The sequence below is a fragment of the Molothrus ater genome, chromosome 1, assembly GCF_012460135.2.
Source record: "Molothrus ater isolate BHLD 08-10-18 breed brown headed cowbird chromosome 1, BPBGC_Mater_1.1, whole genome shotgun sequence".
In the NCBI taxonomy this organism is placed as follows: Eukaryota; Metazoa; Chordata; class Aves; order Passeriformes; family Icteridae; genus Molothrus; species Molothrus ater.
In genome coordinates, this window is record NC_050478.2 from 133,554,835 (window position 1) to 133,578,325 (window position 23,491).

Genomic DNA, 23,491 nt, shown 5'->3' on the forward strand with positions numbered 1-23,491 from the left:
TGCTGTAACTAAATGTAGGTAAGGACAATCCTTTTGTCTCTACTCAACTCCTTCGTCATCTGCCTGCCAGAGGCTAGCATTCATCTGGTAGGATGTTTAATAATTTCTATTTTGGGCCCAAAAGAGACACTCTGGAAGTCTGTTGGATGGGGTCCTGTGATGTAGATTGGGAAGGTGTGGGAGAGTTCCCCATAACTACTGATGTGTGCTACAGGCTGGCACATCTTCTGTTTCAATAATTGTGTCTTTTTGTTTCTTCTTCCTTATCATGAAACTGGTGCTATTGCTGTCTTCCTGGTTTTCTGTCTCTGATGAACTAACATCCACCTGATGTTATCTTTATAATGTGATCTTTATGTACTTGCTTTTGGACTCTTTCTGCTTTGAATAATCACCATTGTATTTCTGGCATTTTTATTTATGTTTCAGTATATTCAATTATTTCAACCAAAGTATTGTTCTGAAGTATTAATTGCGATGTATTTAGCAAAACATCAGTTAGCAGTATTTAAAGTAATTTGTACTCAGTCTTTCCACACAATTGATTTCTAACCTTCAAAACTTTATGCATTACCAAAAAAAAAAAGAAAAAAAGAAAGCCACCACAGTCCTGACACTCTGACACTTACCTATTCCAGGCATTGCTGTTTTCCCAGAACTTGTAAACAATGAAGTGGAAATTACTCAGAATCTTCTGTATGGAAACACTAAGAATTTCACAATAAAACTAATTTAATGAAACAAAACAAAATTATTGGACATATACATTTTATTCCTAACTGTTTATCAGTAGGAACAGATGCAGTGACTTTTGAAAAAAAAACCCACAGAACAAAACAAGAAAACCAAACGCAATACAAACCCAATTAATAAACTTAACAAATGAGTGATCATAGTGACCACATACTTCAAATTATCTGAGCTTCTAAAAATAAAGACCCTTGTATATTTATTTTTATTATGTAATATTTTATGAAAAACATTTTTCATATTGCTCCAATAGTGTAATTTATCTAAACAAATGCTAAACAGAAAATTAATCAAACAGCTGCTCAGGGAAGATCATCTAATAAGTAGAAGTTATCCTTTTCTATGAGAGATGCATCCATGTGTCATAGAATTTAGGTGCTTTGAAAGCAAATGGAGTAGATGAAATAATGTACGTATTATAGAGTAAAAAGCTACATAGGCTGACATCTGGTGCAGATACACTTTTAAATTAATATTTTGCCTACTAGTTACTTGTTCCTAAGTTATTCAAGTAACAGTTTCTCAGGAGTGGAAAGTGACCCACAGAATATCTGTTGATCCTCTACACAGCATCATCCTGCTTATTATCCTGAGCCTAAAGGATAATTTATAGTGTGTAGGGTATTTATTCACTTGGGTACTCAAATTGGCATTTAGATAAATAGCACAGAAAGTATATATACAGATTTTTCCATGTGCCCAAGTGTGATATTGCTGACTTCACTAATGATGTGTTTGAAAACTGGTCTCAGCTTATGCTTCATATTGTAGTCAGCAATGTTTTGTGATTTATTGTTTTTTTCCTGCTGTATGTGAAAGTGCATGGTAAAATGGCCAAAATATCAAAAGCTGTTGGAAAAAACAAGTCACTGTCAATTATAGCTACAGCAAAACCCATCGTTAGGTGGCATTACAGACTTAACAAATGCCTGTAAACTTGGGAAAGAAAGGAACTTTCTGCCACCATTCGCTAACTTGCATTCTGAAGTCATGTCACCTCTCTTCCCCAACAAATCTGCAGTCACTACAGTGTTTTGCTGGATGTTCATTTCTGGGAGGAGGCTGGGAGGACTTCTTATTGGGGGCTTTTTCCATCTCTTGGCCAACAAGAGAATTTTATTTTCCTCATCAGTCTGCCTTTACAAGTGAACCACTGCAGAAAGGTCACTCTTCCAGCTTAATTTTTCTGGTCTATGTGAACACTACTGATAAAATCCTAATTGTGATAATCTCATAGCAACAAGACTCATAAATTAGGGCTGTGATAGGCAGTCTTTGAAGCCCTTGATTAGATGGGAAGATTCTGCGTCATGTACACATTACCAAAATATCTTTTTCATAATGGTCTGTAGTATGTATGATAGTAGATCTCTCTGCTATGTTAAATTCAATATTAAGTACACTGGTAAGCCACTAAAATTTATTCTTATCCCAGCTCTAATGTTTTATTAATTCTAAAAGGAGCAAAGCAGAAACACATTTTCATTGAAAATTTTGCTTTTTAATTTTTCCAATTATTTATTATGAATTAAAATTTTACAGTGACAGCCTAAAGGGAAGATTCTGAAAGCTTCCAAGCAGAGAACTGGTAAACAATTCATAAGTTGCTCCTTTTCCAGGTGAGCATAAATGAAGGATGGCAAATGAGTTTTCCAATAAAGAATGTCAGCCTAGAAGCTTCTAGAAGTCATGAATTGATGACCTGCAGAGCTAACAAGCCTGAAAAGATAGTTTAGCATCTTTGGGATGTACAGTCATTTTGTGATAGTACGTAAAATCTGCACATTCCCACATCTCTTTCTAGTTCTAGGTGTCTTTAAAGAAGCTTTGTCTTACACACACACACACGACACACCAAGAAAGGTGTCATAGGTTCTCTCTTCATGAATAATCCAAGTTACTAAAGAAAAAAGACTACATTTCTTCCTTCAGCCCAAGGACAATAACCCTGTACTTACTGCAAGCAGCCACCTTGAGCAGAAGCAGATTCCAGGTACTGCTTCAGGGCAAGATGGAATTCTTCCACTTTTTCTTCTTTCACAGACATTTAGTGCTGATCATTATCTGCTGATACAAAACCATGACAATATTGCTGCCACAGCTTCCTCTGAATTGTACTTTAAACTCAGAAAAGTCTAGAATGAAACAATAAAATCACAATCATAGAAGAAAACCCACAAAAGTTCCCTTGAGGTTTGCAGTCCTTGTTCTAGTGATCTGGAGTGGAGAAGCAGAAATGCTCAAGCATGGCTTTTGTTTCTGGGCATGAGTGTCCACTTCAGCCTGTTGTCCTAACTCTGGAGGAGAGTCTTCTCAGAAGAGGGCAAAGCAAAGGTTGGTCTTTGAGATGCTGAGTAATAAAGTCAGTGTGTTTCCTTGGATGAATCTGTATGCCAGCAGGCGTGAGGTTTGGGATAATAGAATATCCCCACAACCTGCACTGGATGCATTGTTGTTTTTGTTAAGGTGCTTTCATAGTTTTTACCTTTTAGAGCCCTGCCCCTTACCTGACTGAGATGCCTAAGATAGCCCACATTAAGTGATTAAGAGAGAGGGGGTCTTCCCTCCATAACTCTGCAGGAAAATGAACAGTCTTTTTAAACAGGACTATGGAAACACTCAGCAGTGCAGAAGATCCTATCTATCCTGAATTAAAATAATTATCATTTAGCTCTTTCAAGTTGTTTATTTACTGATTAATCTATTGAAGCTTGTCAACTTTACTAATGGAACATTTAAAGCAACACTATGTGCTTCTTAATGAGTACAACCTAATTTCTCATGCAGGTTTTTGACTTGCTTCTGCCTTGATTATGAATACTGTTAAATTATGGATTATTAGCAGTCTGTGTAACAATACTGCATAATCTCATTTAAAAAAAAATCTAATCAACTCCTGTGATTAAATGATTTTTTCATGTATATTTGATTTGCATTTTCGTAGGTTCAAATGAATGAAAGTTAGGTTTATGAATTTAGGAATGCTAGTTTATCAATCTTGGGACCTAAACTTGTTTAACAGTAAGTTTATTTCTGGTCACAATTTTGATTTTGTAGATTGTAATGAGCACGAGATACTCTTCCATTTTACCTCATAAGATTTCCTATAGCAGTTTTGGGAGGGAGGGAGGCTGTATAACAATGGTTAAAGCATGCATTCAGCATTTGGAGCAGAGAAGCTACCACCCCATAAACATTGCTGCCAAATTTGATAAATCTTATTAATTTTTCTCCTTATGTGTGTTAAGGTTTTGGCTCACTCTGTCCTTTAAAAAGTTAATATAAAAGTTTTACTCACATATTCTAAATTTTGTTGTTGCCTTTTGCACAGTGTATCCTGCTAACTAAAATGGATTCTTATCACTGGAAAAAGTGAGGATAAAGATTTTTAAAATTATTTTTTAACAAAAGAGACCAGGTGTGGTCTCAATGCCTGGTGCTTAAAATAAAATGTCAAAATCATTATCTTGAACAGTACTTACAGATCTTGCATTTTCTTCCAAAACTTCCTCTTCAAGTGGCTCAAGCTTTAGGTCCTTTGAGGCAATTGAAAAGAAAATAGAAATTGTAAGAAGAGTCAATAATACAGATGTATTCCACTCTTACATTTTTTACAAGCTATTCCAAAACCTAGATTCTGTTCTACCTCAAGAAGTTAAATCCCTTCTTTATTAGTTCTGAGTCAAACACAAGTTTTACATGATCCTGCATGCCTCAGTGGTTAATTCCAGCCCAGGCTGTCTTGTAAAGTTTTATTTATAGTGCTTGGCAGGTGATTTTTCATTTTAACAAATCTGCTTGTTCCCAAATGTATATTGGATTTAATTGAGAAAAGACAGACATCCTCTCAAATTGTCTCATGGACTGTGGAGATGAGTAAGAATGGCAATTTCAAATGAACTATCAGCTACTGTTGTGCAGTCATGAAATTTTACACAGAAGAAACTTCCCTGCAGGGAATCTGTGTTTCCAAGGGGCTGTTTTCTAGCATTGAAAGAGATGTGCATGATGGTCCAAGTCAGGTCTCTGAACCTCTGTTCAGCCCTTGCTGTAAGAATGGGCTGGGCAGCAGCAAAGAGATGCATCTGTGAGTGCACCTGGTACCCAAACTGGATGTGCACTTCAGGAATCAGTGATTCACACCAACACCAACCTGTAACACACACAAAATCATTCTTTGCTTGCCAGGCAGATGCAGTACCTCCTAACCCAGTGCCATTATGATATTCTGAAAAATACCCATGTGCCTAAGAAAAAAAAGCAGATTGATTTGCAATAAGCAGCTGGAGCAAAACACGCTCTGTTAGTGGTGCTTCACGTCTCACTGAACACAGTTCTTGTGCAACAAAGAGAAAAATCTTCCACTCCTAGCATGGGTGAGGATTGATTAACCTCAGGTAGCAGCTGTTCTGCCAGCACAGATGCTGTACTCACTGAAAACCAACTAGAGATGTGCAGGTAGAATTCAAATGAGCAGAGCACCTCCACCAGCAGCAGGTGGCAGAGCAAGGCAGGAGTGAAGTGTTCAGAAGCTGCTGTGAAGTTGAAGTCATGAAATGTGTGTGGGAAGGGAAAGACAGCCAGCTTTATTGTCAGTGCACACACTTCAGATAAAAAAAACGAGGGGGAAAAAAAAAGTGTATTCTTGAAGTGAAAGTTCACTTTCACTGCCTTTGTTTTGGTCAGGAAACATATGGAAAAAGAGAGGAAAGGAATGACTCCAGGAAGTGCTGCAAAATTTCTCTAAATGTAGCAAGAAAATAATTGTTTTCTTTGCCAGTATATGTAAATAAAGCCTGAAAATAAAAATGGATGCAGCTCAGAGGCTTTAAAATGCCTTTGTGATCCTACCTCACCTCTGCTGAGAAGTGGTGGCTTCTGAAATTGCCTTTTAGAATGATTGTGCAATCCTTTCTCATCTTTTTCAGGGCAAAGTCAAGAAGAGGAGTTTTAGTCTGACAGGCAGCTGGTATTTAATGCCTCTCCCAGTCAGACATGGCTGTGAGATACAAATTCAAGTAGATGCAAAATTAGACAAAGGTGAATATAGATAGGTTGTCTACTGGAAAAATTAGACGTATGTAATTGCTATGTTTTATTAATCAAGTTTTATATTGACAAGGAGGTAATTATGGGAGGTTTATACCCTGCCACTGCTTCCCTTTGGCACCAAGCTCCTTTTCAGACTCAGGTTCTCTGTTATTTGTCTGTAAAAAATTGATCATTTTATAACACCCTTGTTATAAGTTTATTTACCACAAAATGTTTGGCTGCTTTCTGTAACATTTGAACTGCATTATTGCTGAATGCCATGTTTATTTCTTTTTAAAGTAACATTCTTTTAAATGGGTTTTTTTTGGCATCAGTTCCATGTCAGGTGGCAATTGTGGCAGGGCAGTAAGCTGCTGTTTCCAAAGCTGAGTGGAGAGTAAAGCCAGACTTACCTTTCATGGTGGACTTTGACATTTCAAAATCCAATTTATATCTATTCAGAAAAAGATCAAGTTGCTACTAAAATGTCCCTAATGTGGCAACTGCTGTGTAATTGCCTTTCCCATGCAGAAATGGCCTCTGGGAGGAAGTGGCTGGGCAGAGGCTCACGGGTACCCCTGGGCAGAGCTTACTGCACTGAGCAGACCACGAGGAGCTGCACGGCAAGAGCAGAGCAAGAAGCTGACAGAGTCATGGACAGTGCCACAAGGAATGGCCACATTTCACAGCTGGTTAAGGAGAAGTGATGCGAGAGACTGTCAGACTGCAGAGACAACCAAAGGGAACACTGGGCTCCTTTTGGAGCAAGGCCAGCAGTGCTGGGGGTGGCCACATGCAGCTAATCAGTACTTAGGCTGAGATAACAGAAATACCAAACTGGGACCAAAAGGGAAAGGTAGTTAGGGGCATTTTTTTTTCTTTGGGGGGAAAGGCAGAGAAAGGTCAGTGTGCTTCTCTTGCTGAGGCCTGTGCCAAGTCACCACCATTTATTGGGTTTTTGTTAAAATCCTCACTTAACTATTTTCTGTGTGTGTAACTTGCTACTGAACTCAAGCTGGACTAGTGGTTGAGTAACAGGAAATGTTTTTCTGCCTTGACCCAAGGTCTGAGCCAGTGCCTGGGTAAGGGGTATGGGTCCAGCCACAAATACTAGATGACAATATTCACAGGGGAATATCCAAAGCAACTAGAAGAAAAGAACAGGATCAGACTGTTTCATGTCCCTGTGAGTGCTGCCTGTGTGGGTGCTGGTGAAGAGACCCATGCCAATGTCTTTGAAGTGCAGGCAGTCTCACTGCTGGTGAGCACTGACCTGTGGGGAGGAACAGCAGCAGCTGCACTGGGACTGGAGCTACTCCTGGGTCTGAGAGCACAACTCAAAACCTCACCTCTAGTGGACAAGGAGGAAGAAACACCCTGGGTCCCAAAATCCACTGCATTCGGCCACTCCCTTAGGGCGTATCTGAAATTGTCTGTCTGTCCTTCAATAGGGAAATTTAATGCAGAGAAAAACTCAGGAATTTATAACCTTACTTTTTCCTCTGCTGTTCTTTCTTAAAATAAAAAAGAAAAAAAGAAATCATCACATACAGATTTTAAGACAACTTTTGAACACCAGAGTAACAATCAAGTCAGAGTAATAATGAAGAATAGATATTTTCTGTACAGACAGATGTGGCTCAGGATTTTACAAGCACTGGGAAGCCCTGGCATTGCTGATCAGATGGGTGATTTGTCAGACTCCTGGAGGGCTCTGCTTTGGTGTGGGAAACACAGGTGGTTTCTGGGCTCTGGGAGCTGCTGCAGCCAGCTCCCAAAAATATTTGCATCAGACTTTGGTTGAACTGTACTGACAAGCAAAGCAGTTTAATCTTTATAAATGAGTATTCTCTGATGGGAAAGGAGGAAACAAAACTTTCTACCAAGCTTTCATGTAAAAGTTTAGAGAGGAAGAGGAAAATATCAGATCATAAAAGAGGAAGATTGTAACATGCTCTCACAAACAAGCACTACTGAATACATTAACATTCTCCAGTCATAGAATAATACAATTTTTCACATCTTTATGAAAAGTTCAATCTGTGGTAATGGGAGGGGAAAGGGAAGAGCATGGAAAAACAATGTCATGAATAGGAAAGACGAAGGTGGAAGAAAATGTAGGCATTTAATGAGTGTTAGGTCTCTTAGGTAATGTTGCAACTGGGGCATTGAAAACATTTGTGGTTTAAGGATTAATTTACTGAAAGTGAAAGAAGAAACAGGTGGAAAAGCCTGCACACCTTCTTTTCCAGTCTATCAATTAGCCTCTGGAGTCTGTTTATCTGGATCACCCATTGGCTGTCTTCTTCAATCCAACCTTTGAAAAAGAGAAAAGATTAACCTTTATAAAATGTTGCTAAGTTGCTGGTAGATAGCGTATTCCTGTATTTTATAAAAAAAATATCCCTGCAAATTTTTTGGCTTTTCAAAGATTGTGCTGCAACTAGTTCAATGTTCATTTAGGTGGATGTGGAAGAATGGCTACGTGACAGGGGCCACGTTCTAGACCAAGAATTGGGAAGATGCAGCTAATCTGGGTCCCTGCACCTGCAAAACACTGTGTCCTCGAGCATAGCTGTAGTACAATAACAAGTAGTGAGAGAGACATGAGAAAAGAAAGATGTAACCCCTAAGGTATGAGGAAGAGCTGATATTGTAGTATAGCCAGTAGATTGCTTAGCTTGCAGAATATGTATGAGCTTATTACTTGTTGTGCATAAAAGCCTGATGCTCTCTTCAATAAACAAAGCTTGCTAAACACTCATATTGAGCGTCCAAGTTTCCCTCACTGCGACAGGTGGAACTAAAGGAAAACATGATTTGACTCAATGAATTATTTTCTTTCTTTTTAAGATTCAATAGAAATCCAAGACAGAATGAAAACTACATTATAAATGCCAGTGCTTTTGAAATAATGCTGGTAACAGAAGAAAGTTCTCCATCTCCACTGCAGGGATATTCCTGTCTGTGTGGTGACCTGATCATAGAATCATAGAATGGTTTGTGTTGAAAGGGACAACAAAGATCATCAGATTTCAACTCCCCTGCCACAGGCAGGGAACCTTCCACTAGGTCAGATTGCTCAGTGCCCCATCCAACCCAATCTGATGTCATATAGCAGGCTGGAGCTAGACTATATTGTTCTAGACAGGCAAAAGCATCTGGGCTATGAAGGTGGTGAAGGGTCTTGAGGGGAAGCCATAAAAGGAGCAGCTGAGGTCACTTGGCTCGTTCAGTTTGGAGAAGAGGAGACTGAGGGGAGACCTCATCACAGTCTGCAACTTCCTTGTGAGGGGAAGAGGAGAGACAGGTGCCCATCTCTTCTCTCTGGTGAGAGTGACAAGTGACAGGGAATGGCATCCAGATGTGTCAGGGGAGAATTAAGTTGGATATCAGGAAATGGTGCTTCACCCAGAGGGTGGCTGGACACTGGATCAGGCTCCCCAGAGAAGTGGTCACAGCATCAAGAGTTCAAGAAGCATTTGGACAATGCTCTCAGGCACATGGTGTGATTCTTGGGGATGACACTATACAGGGTAAGGAGTTGGACTTTGATGATCCCTATGAGTCCCTTCCAATTCAGGATATTCTGTGATTCTGTGAGTCCCTCTAATATCTCTGGAAAGTTTTGCTTTGCTAAAGTATTGTGAAAATTGTCTGCCAAATGAAAATGACAGTACTCAAGGAAACAAATATTTGCATTATTAAAGAAGTTTCTGACATCACCCATCATGTAAATGTGTAAATGAGTGGTTGCTTTAAGAAGAGAGGAAGGTTATTTATCAGAAATGGAAGATTTTTCAATAAATGCTCTTGTTATCCACATTCATCAACCTTCTCATTTCCCAGCTGAGAGTTCTTGTGTCACTTGCATATATTTTGACCAAAGAAAGAAATCCTAATGCTGAGAACATACCACAGCTCTGGTCTGTACAGGAGACAGGGTGTGGCTTTACCTGAGCAGGTACACAGGCTGAAGGAATGTTGGCCTGAGCCTTGGGTGCACACCACAGTGTTACTGTGGGCAGCTGGCAGTAAGCAGGAAGACCAAGTGCCAAGACAAACACAAACCTTGTGTAGGAAAGTAGACAGCCGTCAGCTATTAGTAGAGCTGTGGAGGAAAATGTTAGCTCTTTAAGATTACACCAATACAGTGAGTGGATTTGGTAGAGCTTGCATTTGTTTGGGCTCCTTCTGAATCAGGAGTGCAGCTACAAGGCTCTGTGACCTTCCCTGTTAGGAACACCAACCCACAAGAGACCAAACATCATCCTGCATCACTGCTCTCAAAGACCAGCATCATTTGGTGAGTGGCAGGGAGTGAGTCATGAATGTGAGTGACAGAAAAGTCCTCAGCAGAGGGTTTAAAAGGAAGAGGTCAACACATGGTCAAGAAGAGAGATAGACCCACTAAATGTTTTGTTGTTTCAGTTATCCTCATGCCTTGATTCTGGGACATGTAACTAAGCACAGAGATGTCTTCACTGCAGCTTCATGCCTAATGTCACAGCTTCCAAATAATCCCATTTACCAAAGTACTCCATCATTTTCCAAAGCAGAAATTCTGCTGCAGATGTTTTTTTTTTGTGTGCGTTATCTTAAATGAAATATTCTTTTCTTTCTGGTTTTGTGTCTTCCTTTTCTGTTTATTATTTATTCCCCTCAGCTGAGATGTGAGTCATGGCAGAGAACTTGGTTGCATATAAGTCATGCCTTCACATTTTCATGTCTGCAAGCAATACAGATTACCTAAAAAATGTTGAATCAATCCAAAATACACACTTTGGCCCACAATTAAGTTTTTATCTTTTATAATTTCAGATCTATGGATATGCATTAATTTTCCTCAGTTTTCATTTAGTATCTTCTGTATTAAATTGAAATTGTCTTCTGCCAGTAAAGTGTCTTAGTTACATGTCTAAATTAAATTCTTAGAGAGGAAGATTTGTGTGAATTTTTCTGTATATATGTCTATGTGTTTAAAATGTGAAATACCATATCTGTGCTACAATAAGGGCTATTTGATGACAGGCTGTTGTTCCTCTGAAGCCTTCGAGCTAAGCATTTTCCTGGCCACTGAACTGAGAGCACTTCTGGTTTTGTTGGATCTTTTCCGCACAGAAACACAGGAGACTTCTTAAGAAAAAAAATGTGGGAGAACTCTTCTCTCTCTGTTCTCAAAAAGTGTGCTTTTATGTTCCCTTTTGAATTAAATAAAAAGAAATACCTGTTGAGAGCACTGAATTATTTTCTGGATTTTCACTATTACTCATTAGTTTTGATTAGGTCATTAAAGAAGTTAAAAGAAAAAAAGAAGAGGGTTAAGCTGGCATAAACCTAAATCTTTGAGGGAGACAAATTTCAAGGTCACTATCTGTGCATACTGTGGTTCTGACCTGACTTAGGTAATCATTCACAGTTTGTTCATTCACAGGAGTTTTGTAGCATCACTGCAGAGGAACTGGCCTGAATAGAGGTGCACAGACACTGTGCATGCTTGGTGCACCCTCAGACTTTCAAAACCTGATTGATTCCTACAGTCAAGATGCTGGCACAAAACCAGGTATTACTCCTGTACTTCAGGGGATCTCAAACCCAACAGCAAAACAAAGAAAAAAATTACATTTCCAATAGAAAAAAGAATTACATTTCCAACAGAAAGGTCTTAAGATCTTCTTTGTCCATAAAATACAACAGTTTGTATTTTGCTTTCCCTATTGTCTTTAACATAGCATACTAAGGAAAAATTTCCATATAACCAAGTAACTTTTCAACTTTTCAACTTTCAACTTTTTGACCTTTGATTCTACAAAATCTCATTATGGAGATCAAGCTAAAACCCTTGGAGGGATGAAGGATACCCAGGTGATTGAGAGTTTACAGAGCTAGAAGTTAACCAGAATATGGCCATATATTCTAGGAAGAAGCTGTGACAAGCAAAAATCTGGCTATTTTCTTCCTTTAACATTTTTGCATCGTGCATCAAAAAAAGATAAATTATAAAGCTGGAAAAAACAAACAAAATAATCAGGCATCTTAGTAATTTCAGAGCTCTTTATAGTGCAGTGGTTTGGTTTCTACGTTTCATATTAAACTGTCCAGGGATTTAAAAATAAGTCAGCAGAACCTAGCAGGTACCTAAATTACTGTCCTACAGGCAGCCCCACATCAGATGCATTCAATTTCAGGAAAACTCCTATTAGTGTGTTCCTATAAGGAATAAAAAGTGTATCCCTATTTCTCCTGTTATTCCCTCTATCAGATTTCTGGGTGAAATGTAAAGCAGTTGTGGAGTTTCACTGTGACCTCACTCCTCACCCCTTCCCTGCAGCTGAAGAGGGCTTTGCTCACCTCTCCTGCGCTCTGTTCCTCCGTGCTTTCCATGGCACACTCCAGGGAGCTCTGCAGGATTGCAGCTGGTTCAGTGTCTCCTTCAAAAGAAAGCAAGTTACAAACTGCTCCAAACTGGAAGCCTCCTGATAGTCCTAAGGATTAAATGAAAAAAAAAAAACCCAAAAGGTCAGGCTTTGCTTAATAATTTAGAAATACATGAGGGAAGGTTCAGACTTCATTCAGGAAGGAAGCAGGTTGGATGTTTCCATGTTTATAAATGTAAACCACACAAACAACCTTTGCTGATGGACAAAAAGCCCTCTGAATTTCCAGGTGTAGGCACAACTCCCACTCAAACTGAGAGGCTCAAGTACACAGTGACACAATACAGTTTCTACTCAAAAAGACCCATTTCTTTAAATCCTTAACTCCAGTTGATGGCAGCACCACATTACTTCTGAAATGTGGAAAAGCCAAAGTAAGACTGACAGCTGCAGAACTGAATTTAAAGTTTTAATTCAGATCCACTCTTGTGAAAAGATGTTTCTCAAGCCCACTGGCCTGTCTCAGACATTGATTATGGGAATAGTCTTGGAGCAGAGCACATGCTTAAGATACTCCCCTGAAAAATCCCACCAGCAGTTGGCTGAAGGACTGTGTGAGAGAGGTTGCCTTCTGAATTTAACACTCTTTGACTGATTTTTGTTCCTTTAATTTGTTTAATTATTTTTGAAACCATATATCTGTATGTTTCACAATTTCAAATAATGTATCTAAATGTAATTTAAACTAGAGTTTGGTTATTATAAAAGTTTGCACCTATGCTTAGCAATTTGTAGTGGTTCTTTGAATAATGACATTACCAATTTATTGTATGTATCAAAAATATTTATGCTTTTTTTTGTGCAGATAATTTCAGAAATCAATTTTTATGCCTGTTGTCTCCCTGGCCCAATAAATCATATTTCCATGACTGGGGTCAAATTTGATGTTTCTGGCAAGCCTAAATCTGCAAAAACACACTGTTCCCTTCCAACCATGCCCATTAGGTGATTCTGTGATTTGGCAGTTCTGCAGTAATACGTAGGTAATGCTTTGTGAGGGGGCCACCTTTACAATGATATGAACACCCTCTTTATTTTTTTTCTCACTAATAAATGTAAGAGAAGAGAAGAGAAGAGACCCCTAGAGCCTCTACTTACTGTGTTGAGGTCACATCAGGAACAGAGATAGAAAATAGATCTCTTATGCTCTGAATGAATTTGTTGGCTCCTCACTCAGCTGATCTTGAAAACCATTGGGCAAAATTCCATCTAAAACAGTTTCATAAAATATGAGGGGCCTTCAATGAGAAATTTCTTTAGTCACCACATCTGAAGAAAGATGCTGGTCCCCCACCTCCAAGCTTTAAAGAAGACCTGTCACTTCAATGGTGTGGCCTCCTACACTATCTGAGAATCCATTTGAGTATTTTTGGTATTCTTAAGGTATTTCATGTTCTTTCCAATGGGAATTACAGCTGAAATGCCTTTCTGATTTTTAGGCTTCTCTTAGAATTTTTCCATGTATGTATTTGCAATCAGAACACAAATAGAAGATGTTTAGAAATTTGAATGTAAAATGAAAGATTGTCAGATATAGCTTTAAAAGCATTTTGCTCTCAAATGAGAGCAATCTTTTCACAATATTTGTTATTAAGTTAGTTCTTGTTGGAAGACTTCTGCTACAGAAATCTCAGGTGTTAAACCACCCATGAATTATCAGAAGTTACTTATGTAGCCAGAAGCTTCAGGGTCTTCTACATTTACTTATTCTGTCTTCAGACTAATCAGCTGTGAGTCACTTTCCAACAAATAACTTTTCATTGATACAATTTTAAAATAGAAGCTCATGAGAGATTGTCAGTCTACCTGAAGGACTCATACAGTCTATAATAATGTTTATGGCAACCTTTCTATGATTAATCTTTTTGTGCAATAGGAAAGCTGTTATTTTATTCTTCTTCTAAACTGTCTCCATTGTAATTGAGTTAAAACTTCAGTGAACCTAAGAAATCATTTCATTTCCAAAAATTTTGATTTTCTGGCAGGTTAGAACAACAGTGTGAATCTGTGTAGCATGGACAGATAATTGAAACCTTTCAGTGGAAATCGAAGGTATACTTTCATTTGTTTTTCAGCTTTTGCCATTGCTCTTGGAAGTAAGTGAAGAAATCATCTCGAAACTGACTATTTCTTGTAAGTTTTTTGAATTGTGTTTTAAAATTCTGGGCATTCAGAAAGTAAATGTTGCAAATATTTTGATATTGCTTCCTGATGATACTCATGGTAAATCTGATACAGACATGCTGAATTACAACCTAAATGTAAAATCAGTGTTGTCTCATTTTGCGAACAGTTCAGGTGGGTTCTCACAGATATGGGGATCATATAAACATTAGCTATGTAATACTTGCTGCTGTCTGAGGCTTCTGCTTTCCAACTCCTAGAGAAAAAATTACCCAGAAAAGCTTTCCTGCATCTTAAAGTTAGTAAGATTTTTTCATTAGAACTACTCCAAGTTTGTGCATTGCACTGGGATTTTGTGGCCGCCGCTCTCTTCACAGAGAGCAGCAGGCACAATTTTCCCATAGTATTTTTCCTGAGGAAGGCAGTGAGAAGCTCAGAGAAGAAGAGAAAACCATTATTATCTCTACTTGCTGCGCCTCTTGTTTTGCACATGTGGAATGTGTTATGGAGATTATTTACCCGAAGTGATTTGGTTATTGGACACCAGTGAAGGTTGTTTTGATTCCTTGGCCAGTTGGGTCAAAGCTGTGTCCTTGCTGTCTGCAGACAGTCACAGGCTTTTCTTTAATATCTTTTTAGTATAGTATCTATAGTATTTTAGTATAGTATTCCTTAGTATAGTATCTCTTTAGTATGTAATTTAGTACAGTATTAGTGTCATGTAGTACAGTTTAATAAAGCAATTGTTCAGCCTTCTCATTCATGGAGTCAGAGCACATTATTCCCCAGCTGAGGGATTGCCTGTTTCTACTATAGGATTTAGTCTTTTTTTCTTTATATTCCTGTCCCATAACTTCTATATTTAAGGCTTCCCTATGAAAAAGGTCCTTGTGATCTTTAGCTATGTCTTAGAGTTACCTTATCAGATTTACAGAGCTATTTTTGAAGATGGGAAAGGTAGGCAGGATGCTAACATCATCTTTGGCAGGCTAGAATTATCAAAGACCCTTTCCTTACCCAAATATTAGTGCTCACAACTTAATTCTCTTAATGCACGTAGTTGAGCAAATAATTACAAATTTTTTACTGTTTTCTTTGAAGAATTTATGAGTCAAGAATTCTGAGAATTCTGAGCTCACAGCAATGTTGGGCAGCTTCAACTCCTGCCCAGTGAAAAATAGCTACTACCTGTCTTTCTAAAGTTCTTCAAAGATCACAGAAGAGGGTATTCAGGATATATAAATGATCGGAATAATTGTAATTTAAGTCATGGAGGGAAAAAGACTGTCCATTACAATTCAATTTAAACCTCAAGCCTAGCTCTCAACACTGAGGAATTAGTAGCCATGCTTTGCTTAGCCATCATTTCACCACTCTATTTCCTTTGAAAAGTACCTTATTTTGTGTTTTACTAGAGGCACACTGGTACAACATGTTTGTATCAATTTATTAAGTTTATCTTATGGTAGAATCAGCTTGACTGGCATGCCCAGCATTTGTGCTGCCAGTGCATTGTGCCACCAATCAGTAATGGGACCCATGGATGGTATCTGAACATAAACTAGGATAATGTCCCATTTCTTGAATTTCATTAGCTGTTAGTTACTGTTCATTAGCATACACATTACACTGCACCACAGTCTGGGCAGTCCAGATGAAATAAGTCTGTGTTAACATATTGTTCTGCTTGTTAGTTTTACTGAGTGTGAATGAATGAGGGTAATTTTCCACATTTTCCTCATCAAGAGGCAACTGTGACCTTTGCAAGCAGCAAAGATTTGTTTAATGAAACTGAAAATGCACATAATTAGTGATTTTACTGTGGAAAAGGTGACTGTGGTCTTTAAAAGTGTCTAAAGAGCATCTTGAAAAGTGAAGAAGAGGTTCTTTTACAAAGGCAGAGGAGGGAGGGTTTAGGAATTTCCTAGTGCAGTCCCCATCTCAGAGTTACCAAGGTTCAGCAACTCTTGATCCTCTCAGTCTTTGGTGCCAGCCTCACCCCTCTCCCCTTGACCCTGTTGCTCCATTATCAGAAGAGCAGCTCCTTGAGATGGAGAAGGAGTGGGACATTTCTTACTGATGTATCACTTAGCAATTTTCTGTTTCCTATCTATATGTCATATTAAACATAATTTCTAAAAATATTTATGCTTATCTTTACAGAAAATACCCTCAAGTCAACTGAAAAGCAGTTATCACTGAGTAGAACTCAGTAAGAAATAATCTATTCAAATTCCCTTTATCATTGAATGTCTCCTGCCCTGCTACGTTTAGATCCCAATTTAGAGGGACAATGCCCTGGGTTACAACTTTAAATGAGGATATAAAATTAGTCAGAATAACTTCACTAAAATGAAATCACCAAGATCTAATTCTTCAGACTGTAGGAAGAAATCAAAACAGCATCAGAATAAAATCATAATCTCACTAGAAGCCATATTGAGAGATGCTCAATGTATTGATGTCACACAAATGTAACTTTTACAGGATCCTCACTGTAAAAGTGATCAAAGGCAGGATGTGCCCAATTATTAGATTCAACTTTGAATATGGCACAAGTTTTACAAGTTTATCCAAATATTATATTTAGCATAAATTATGTTTTTAAATTCTTTGGAACAGTGACAATTTCTACTAACCATCTGCAGTGCTGACATAGCAGCAATGAAATAAAATAGGCAACCATGGCTGATTAGAAAGAAGATTGTCATACATTTGTAATAGCACCTCTCAGAACACTCTATCACTCTCCTCTGCTGGCATTGCTGAAGGAGTAATGCACTGTTGTTGCAATAATAGCGTGTACAAAATCCATGCATGGGTAAAAAGTAACTCCTATTTAAGTGCTACTAGGTGCATCAGGTAGCTTAGAGATGAGAAACTGTTTTGGCTGTGTTTGATATTAGCAGGTAGCAGGGAAATGTGTACCACCCTTGCTCCAGGGAGAGGTTGCACTGCTACACATAAAACATCAAAGCCTCTGGTGGTTTTGATAGGTATCAAGAGGAGAATGGTTAGTTAAATGTTTATTTTTCTGCTGTGAAATAATTTCTATTTAGAGGTATGAATATTAAATTAAGGGGGTTTTTGTTTTGTTTTATCTTTATTTTTGACTAAACACATAATCTCTGCTGCTGGCAAAAATTTGAGCATTGTGTCTTTCTGACCCAGTGGGTATAAAATTCCCCAAAAAAAGATCAAAGAAGCTCCCAAGAGTTTTCATTACTCTGATAAGGAGCTAGAAGAGGAAAGGAAAGGCATGAATGTCTGGAATATCCTTGCATGACTCCTCAGAATTGCTTGCATTTTGCATTTATCTTAGTTTGACTTGACTTGCACTAACAGTCACAATCTTAAAAATAAACAAAATAGAAAGTCCAAAACATAATTTAATAATGTTCCCAGATAAAAATAGCATTTATCTGTAGGGTCCTCTCTGCCTTGTAGCAGGGTGGACCTGGTGATATATTTAGCATCATCACCAGCGTTTCTCTCTTCACTTGAGAGACAGTCAATTCAGTTACTGACTGGAACAGGCTTCTCAGGGAAGTGGTGGAGTCATCATCCTTGGAGGTATTTAAAAGATGTGCAGATGTGGCACTTGGGGACATGGCTGAGTGGTGGATTTGGCAGTGTCAAGAGGTTAATGGTTGGACTTGATGAATTTATGGATTTTTTCCACCTTGAATGATTCTAAACCTTAATGATGCCATGATTTTTGATTGACATAAAAAAAAAAAGAAGTTATAAATCTAAAGGAACAAATGAACTGTTTTCCAAGTGAATGCATGAAAATTAATACTCAGGATAAACAGAGCAATACCTGTTTTTCTTGTGCAGCAGCTATTCATTGCATTAATTCTGTGAAAGGTGCATTTGTAAAAAGTGTAATTTCAAAGAGAACAAGACTATGTTCTGTGAAAAATGTTAATAAATTCTAACCTCATGGAAAAATGGGTGCCAGCCAATTTAAGACAGTTTTTATGAAAACAAAAAAGCAATTTAAAACTTCATTTTTGCTCAAAATAATGTTAGTTGTGGAACACCACTGTCAACAAAGACTTATCTTTCTTCCCAGATAATTTGTTTTGAGATAAAATTTACATAAATGCTACTGTTACTATTAGTCAAATATGCAAGTAAAAAAAAAATCTAGGCATTCTGGTTTATAATGGGTATCAACCCTCAAGATTGCAGTGATTTACATAATTACCATAAATGCACTATCAGTAACTAAATTTCAAGCCCTGTGTTACTCTCTCAGCTCCTATAATCTTCTCTTTTATTTTACTGGCTCCTATTTTTAGAGTAATCAAGAAATTTTCAAGTAATGATAAGGCTGCACTGACTTTTAGCTTTGGGTTTTTCTGAGTAAAGCAGAAAAATTAATGATTTCATAGAAGCAGATAATTGGACACGCTGTGTTTGTCATTGAATCCTTTGTGTTGCACACCACACCCCCCCCCCCTTTCTATGTTTTTACAAGCAACATGTAAAAAGCAGTTAGGGTTTTTTCCCCCCCAAAAGACTTGGAAGGCTATTCGAGAACTTTGTAGCTCCACTGAAGAATTGTCTTGTTTTCATCTTAAAATTAATGTTTATGTTTTGTGTATGTAAGTACTGCATTAAAACCAGGCCTAAATAAATCAGTTTTGATCACTACTGCTCAAATGCATTTTTCTTGTTCACCTAGTCTGGTCCCTTGCTCTCACAGATAAATCGTTAGGTGTCTTTCATAAAAGAGCTGCAAAGGAGGGAAGAAAGTCCCTCCAAAGTAAAGAATCAGACTTTTGCAGAGTCTGAAAAAAGGAAAATTTCCAATGTTCCATCCCTCTTTTCCTCTGTTGTCTGCCATTCCTTCCCATGCAAGCATGCTATTTTTTTGTCTCCAAAAGTAGATCTCTACCTCAGTATTTACAGGAATAGTGTGTGCCTCAGAGGTGATCACTGTGCACTCAGAGGTGATCACTGCACACTCAGAGGTGATCACTGCGCACTCAGGTGATCACTGTGCACTCAGAGGTGATCACTGCACACTCAGAGGTGGTGATCACTGTGCACTCAGAGGTGATCACTGCACTCAGAGGTGATCACTGTGCACTCAGAGGTGATCACTGCACTCAGAGGTGATCACTGCGCACTCAGAGGTGATCACTGCGCACTCAGAGGTGATCACTGCGCACTCAGAGGTGATCACTGCGCACTCAGAGGTGATCACTGCACTCAGAGGTGATAACTGCACACTCAGAAGTGATCACTGTGCACTCAGAGGTGATCACTGCACTCAGAGGTGATCACTGTGCACTCAGAGGTGATCACTTTCCTTCCTGCTGTGAGGATATAGCACAAGCAAACAGTACTGAAACAGAAAGTCATCTTCTGGTTAGATGGGGTTTGTATTGAAGTATATTGCTTCCAAATGCAACTCAATAATCTGAAAGATGTTCCTGGAGAAATCTATCCCTCTGCATTTTTAGCTTCAAACCTCCCATCAAGCAATGGGGCGTGAACAGTTCCTACACTCCTGAGAGCTTCCCAGGTGCAGTTTAGTTTGGTTTGGCAGGAGGGATCTGGCCCCAGAACAGTGAAAGGAAGTCAAAGCTTCTTGAACCTGCTAACACACTGGAATGTTTCCTGCCACAAATTATGATGGTTTCACTTTCAGATAGCAGAGGACTGGAAGGTTGGAGAAAACTCAGCTCAAAAAAGCTGTGCTGACAGCTTTTTCAAACTATAGAGGGCAATAAGTACACAGAAATCATGCTGCTCTGGGTCATTGAAAACTGACTCAGCCACTGTAGATACACTGTGTGCAGGTGGGTCCCACAGTGCAGGTCTTCAATTCCAGAATTCTTTTCTATACATGAATTTTCCAACTAGCACATCACTTAGAAGAGAGTAATAAATGCTGCTAGTACTCAGTGACTGTTCAAGGGACTCAGTGGCTGCAGTGGCAGACTGGTGACAAAAAGTTTTATGCTCCACTAGGAGAGAAAACCCAAGTCTAGCCTGGGATGCATGTCAATGGCCATTTAAAACCACACGAACCTGAGCAGGGAGTCAGCTTGAGCTATGAGCTGTCTCACATCTTGTGTGTCACTGGTGAGGAACATAATTTATTATGCTATCTCAATGTGCTTACTAACTTTTGCTGCACATCCAGCTCTGATTTTAGATGGCTGAAGTCCAGATTTTAGACCACGAACTTAAGTAAAACTTGAACTATTTAAGACAGAAATTTTAATATTTGCCCTCCAATGATTTATCGGGTAATGAGGTCATAACCTATCTGTTTCCTGAGAACTGAGTTCCTGTTGAAAACAATCCAAACTTTGAATTGAACATTTAATTTCCATACAAAGATGTAGTGTCGGAGTGTATCCTTGGCAGAAAGCTCTATTTTAGAATATTTGAGAACACCTTTTTTGTTTGACTGTGTTCACACAGAGTTTCTACTAAATAGAATTAAAAGTGCTTTTCCAGTTTTAGCCTTGCTCTGTTTCTGCCACCTCTAACAAACAGTCAGCTGAAGTATTCCTGAAAGACAGAAAACCCATTAGGCTTGAATCCTCAATTAAGAAAATAAAATTCAAAGAAATTGTGGTTTGGTTATATTTTAGATGGGTTCTTCAAGTAGACATAGGCAACACTAATAGTCCATATTTTCTTATCCATATTTCTAGTCATGCCAGTACATATCTTTTATAATCTCATTAGTCTGCTGGGACTTCTCCTAATTAACTTTCTGAAGTAATTCTTAAATGCAGTCTTTTATTTACTTCCAGTTGCTATGAGATGACATCCTGCCCTTCAGCAGCAGTATTTGATACATATGGCTATTTTTAAAAAATTATGCATAGCTAAAATGAACCAATCTGTTGCTTTTTAATATCCAGCTCAACACGACAGTGAGTCAGTGCCCCTTCATTATGAGTGGAAGATGCACAGCATGAATGAGCAGACATTCAGCTTCCTGGCTCAAGCTCTAAATAAATAATGTACACTTTTGGGTTTTTATTTTGGCAGGTTATGTAAAATGTATGAGTACTTTACTCCTGCAAACACCTGAATACCAAAGATAACAGCTTCACTAAAGAAGCACAGCTTTTTCCACATTGATCTCTCCACTGATTGACTGAAAAAACACGCAGGGTTTTTTGACCCCAGGGGATCTCACTGAATAATTTTGGCTGAAATTTCTGGTTTTGGCGACTAGCCTGGTGTTGATCTGTGGCTGGGTTTGGAGGATCTTGGTTCACTTCCCTCACCTTTTGAAGCTGTTCCACCTTGCACAGGACATTTAACTGTTCAGCCAGGGAGAGGAGGGAATCACCCGATGTACTGATGCACTTTTGGTCAGCCACACAGCTGGGATGGGGTCTGAACACAGGAGCAGGTACAGCCACAGTGAACTGAGTGCCAGCTGGATTGGCTGCCTGGCATGTCCTGCAGCCCTGCCACATCCCTGGTGAGATGTGCAGGTGGACAAACCAACCTTCTTCCCCTGAGAAACATCTCCTCCCTCCAGGCTAAAGGCCCTCTTGCTGTGCTGGTGGGCAACAGCCCTAGCACCTCCTCTTGGCAGGCTCTGTGACCTCTGCTTTTGTTTAAAAGGCCTCAAATGGAAATGAAATCTTGTTCTTGGCCAGGAGGTTTCCCTCAACCCACCAGATTTTTGTTTTCAAATTTGGTCTATTTCCAAATGTTGGTGTTGATACTTACCCACATTTGGCAGGGGACATAGAACCCTCTTCACACAACAGTGCAAAGAACATTCTTCAGACCATTCACAAACATTTTGGCTATATCCAAACTGCAATAGATTGCAGACAGGACTTAAAAGATTTTGTATACAACCATTTTGACAAGCCTTTTCTGATTGGATTTTGCTACAAACATGCGTATTTGGAAGAACTTAAATATGAATTAGTAAATTCTCATAAGAAAACGACAAGAAATACTCCAAACAAACAAAATATACAATGTAAGAAAAAATTCACAATCTTTACTTACTTTCTTTGTTTTGTCCATTGCCTTCAGTATGGTTATGTTTGTCTTCCAAGACAGATAGAAAATTTTCATACTCTCCTAAGTGCTTTGAAAAATAATCTAAAAGAAGAAAAAATCCCACATCACCTACAAATGACCTCAAAAATCAGTGTCTCATTAAATATCAGCTTCATCAAGTCTGAATTAAGTTACAGCATTATTGAATATCTAAATGCAAAATGAAAAAGAGTTACAATGAAAAGGATAGTTTTCTTTTTAAATTTTGTATTCTTTCTCTGCAAAATCGTTCCTGGCATTCTTAAAATACCAAGATCAGTATTTCAAAATATTTTATTGAAATAAGTGATCTGTCAAATTCACAAAAAATGTAAATATCATTTTACAGATGAAACAAACTTATTTTCAAAATATCTACATCTTCTTTGTAAATTGAAATTTCAGTCTAATAGTCTTCAATTACTAGCAGCAAGTGAAGTTTTCATATGTATGTGGTGAATTTGATTATATTGATATGAAATGAGTAATTCTGGTAGAGCCCTTAGAGGAGAGAACATCAGGTGGGGGCTGTTGTGGGGCAGGGTTGGGAAAGAGCAGCTGTTTCTCTGAGAAATGAAGAGACCATGAGTTGGCCAGATAAGCTTCTAGTCCCAGGTGCTGTGACATTTTCAAACAAATACAATGCATGCAAAATTAATTTTAATGAAAATCATGGAAATAACAAGTTGCAGGATGTCCCTGTGTAGCTTCTCAAAGCAAAGGACTTCTTAACAGAAAGAGCTGATGTATAATCAGAGGGATTACAGCAAGAGGAGGAAACAAACCTGGGAAATGATGACCTGACTTCCCATTTGGTTGATGTGGTGAAATACAACAGAGGGAAGAACAGGAAAGAAGTAGTGTAGAAAGAAGAAAGAAAAAGAAATAAATAAAATTATGTTAAAGCTTAGAGACTGTGTTAGACAAGGCATTTAAACATCAGATCACCTGGAAGAGCACAAAAATTAACATCTAAGTGGCAGACAGGAAGAACAAGATTAGATAGGAGCTTTTTGAAATAATAAATAGCAACCCTTCAGGGCTTTTAAGAGGTCAGCATGAGCTTCTCAGGGGAATCATGAAAACATAAGTTACCAGGAACA

The 23,491-nt window shown here is 38.4% G+C and overlaps 1 protein-coding gene across 1 annotated transcript in view; it reads right to left on the minus strand.

The window, feature by feature from the left end:
* NECAB1 (N-terminal EF-hand calcium binding protein 1) overlaps positions 1 to 23,491 on the minus strand; it is a 49,867-nt gene that overhangs the window by 3,755 nt on the left and 22,621 nt on the right. Inside the window, 9 exon segments of the mRNA XM_036379201.2 lie at positions 630 to 707; positions 2,709 to 2,817; positions 4,229 to 4,286; positions 8,022 to 8,122; positions 10,791 to 10,917; positions 12,133 to 12,191; positions 12,194 to 12,266; positions 22,356 to 22,395; positions 22,397 to 22,451. Of these exon segments, the coding sequence (XP_036235094.1) occupies positions 630 to 707; positions 2,709 to 2,817; positions 4,229 to 4,286; positions 8,022 to 8,122; positions 10,791 to 10,917; positions 12,133 to 12,191; positions 12,194 to 12,266; positions 22,356 to 22,395; positions 22,397 to 22,451 (700 nt within the window).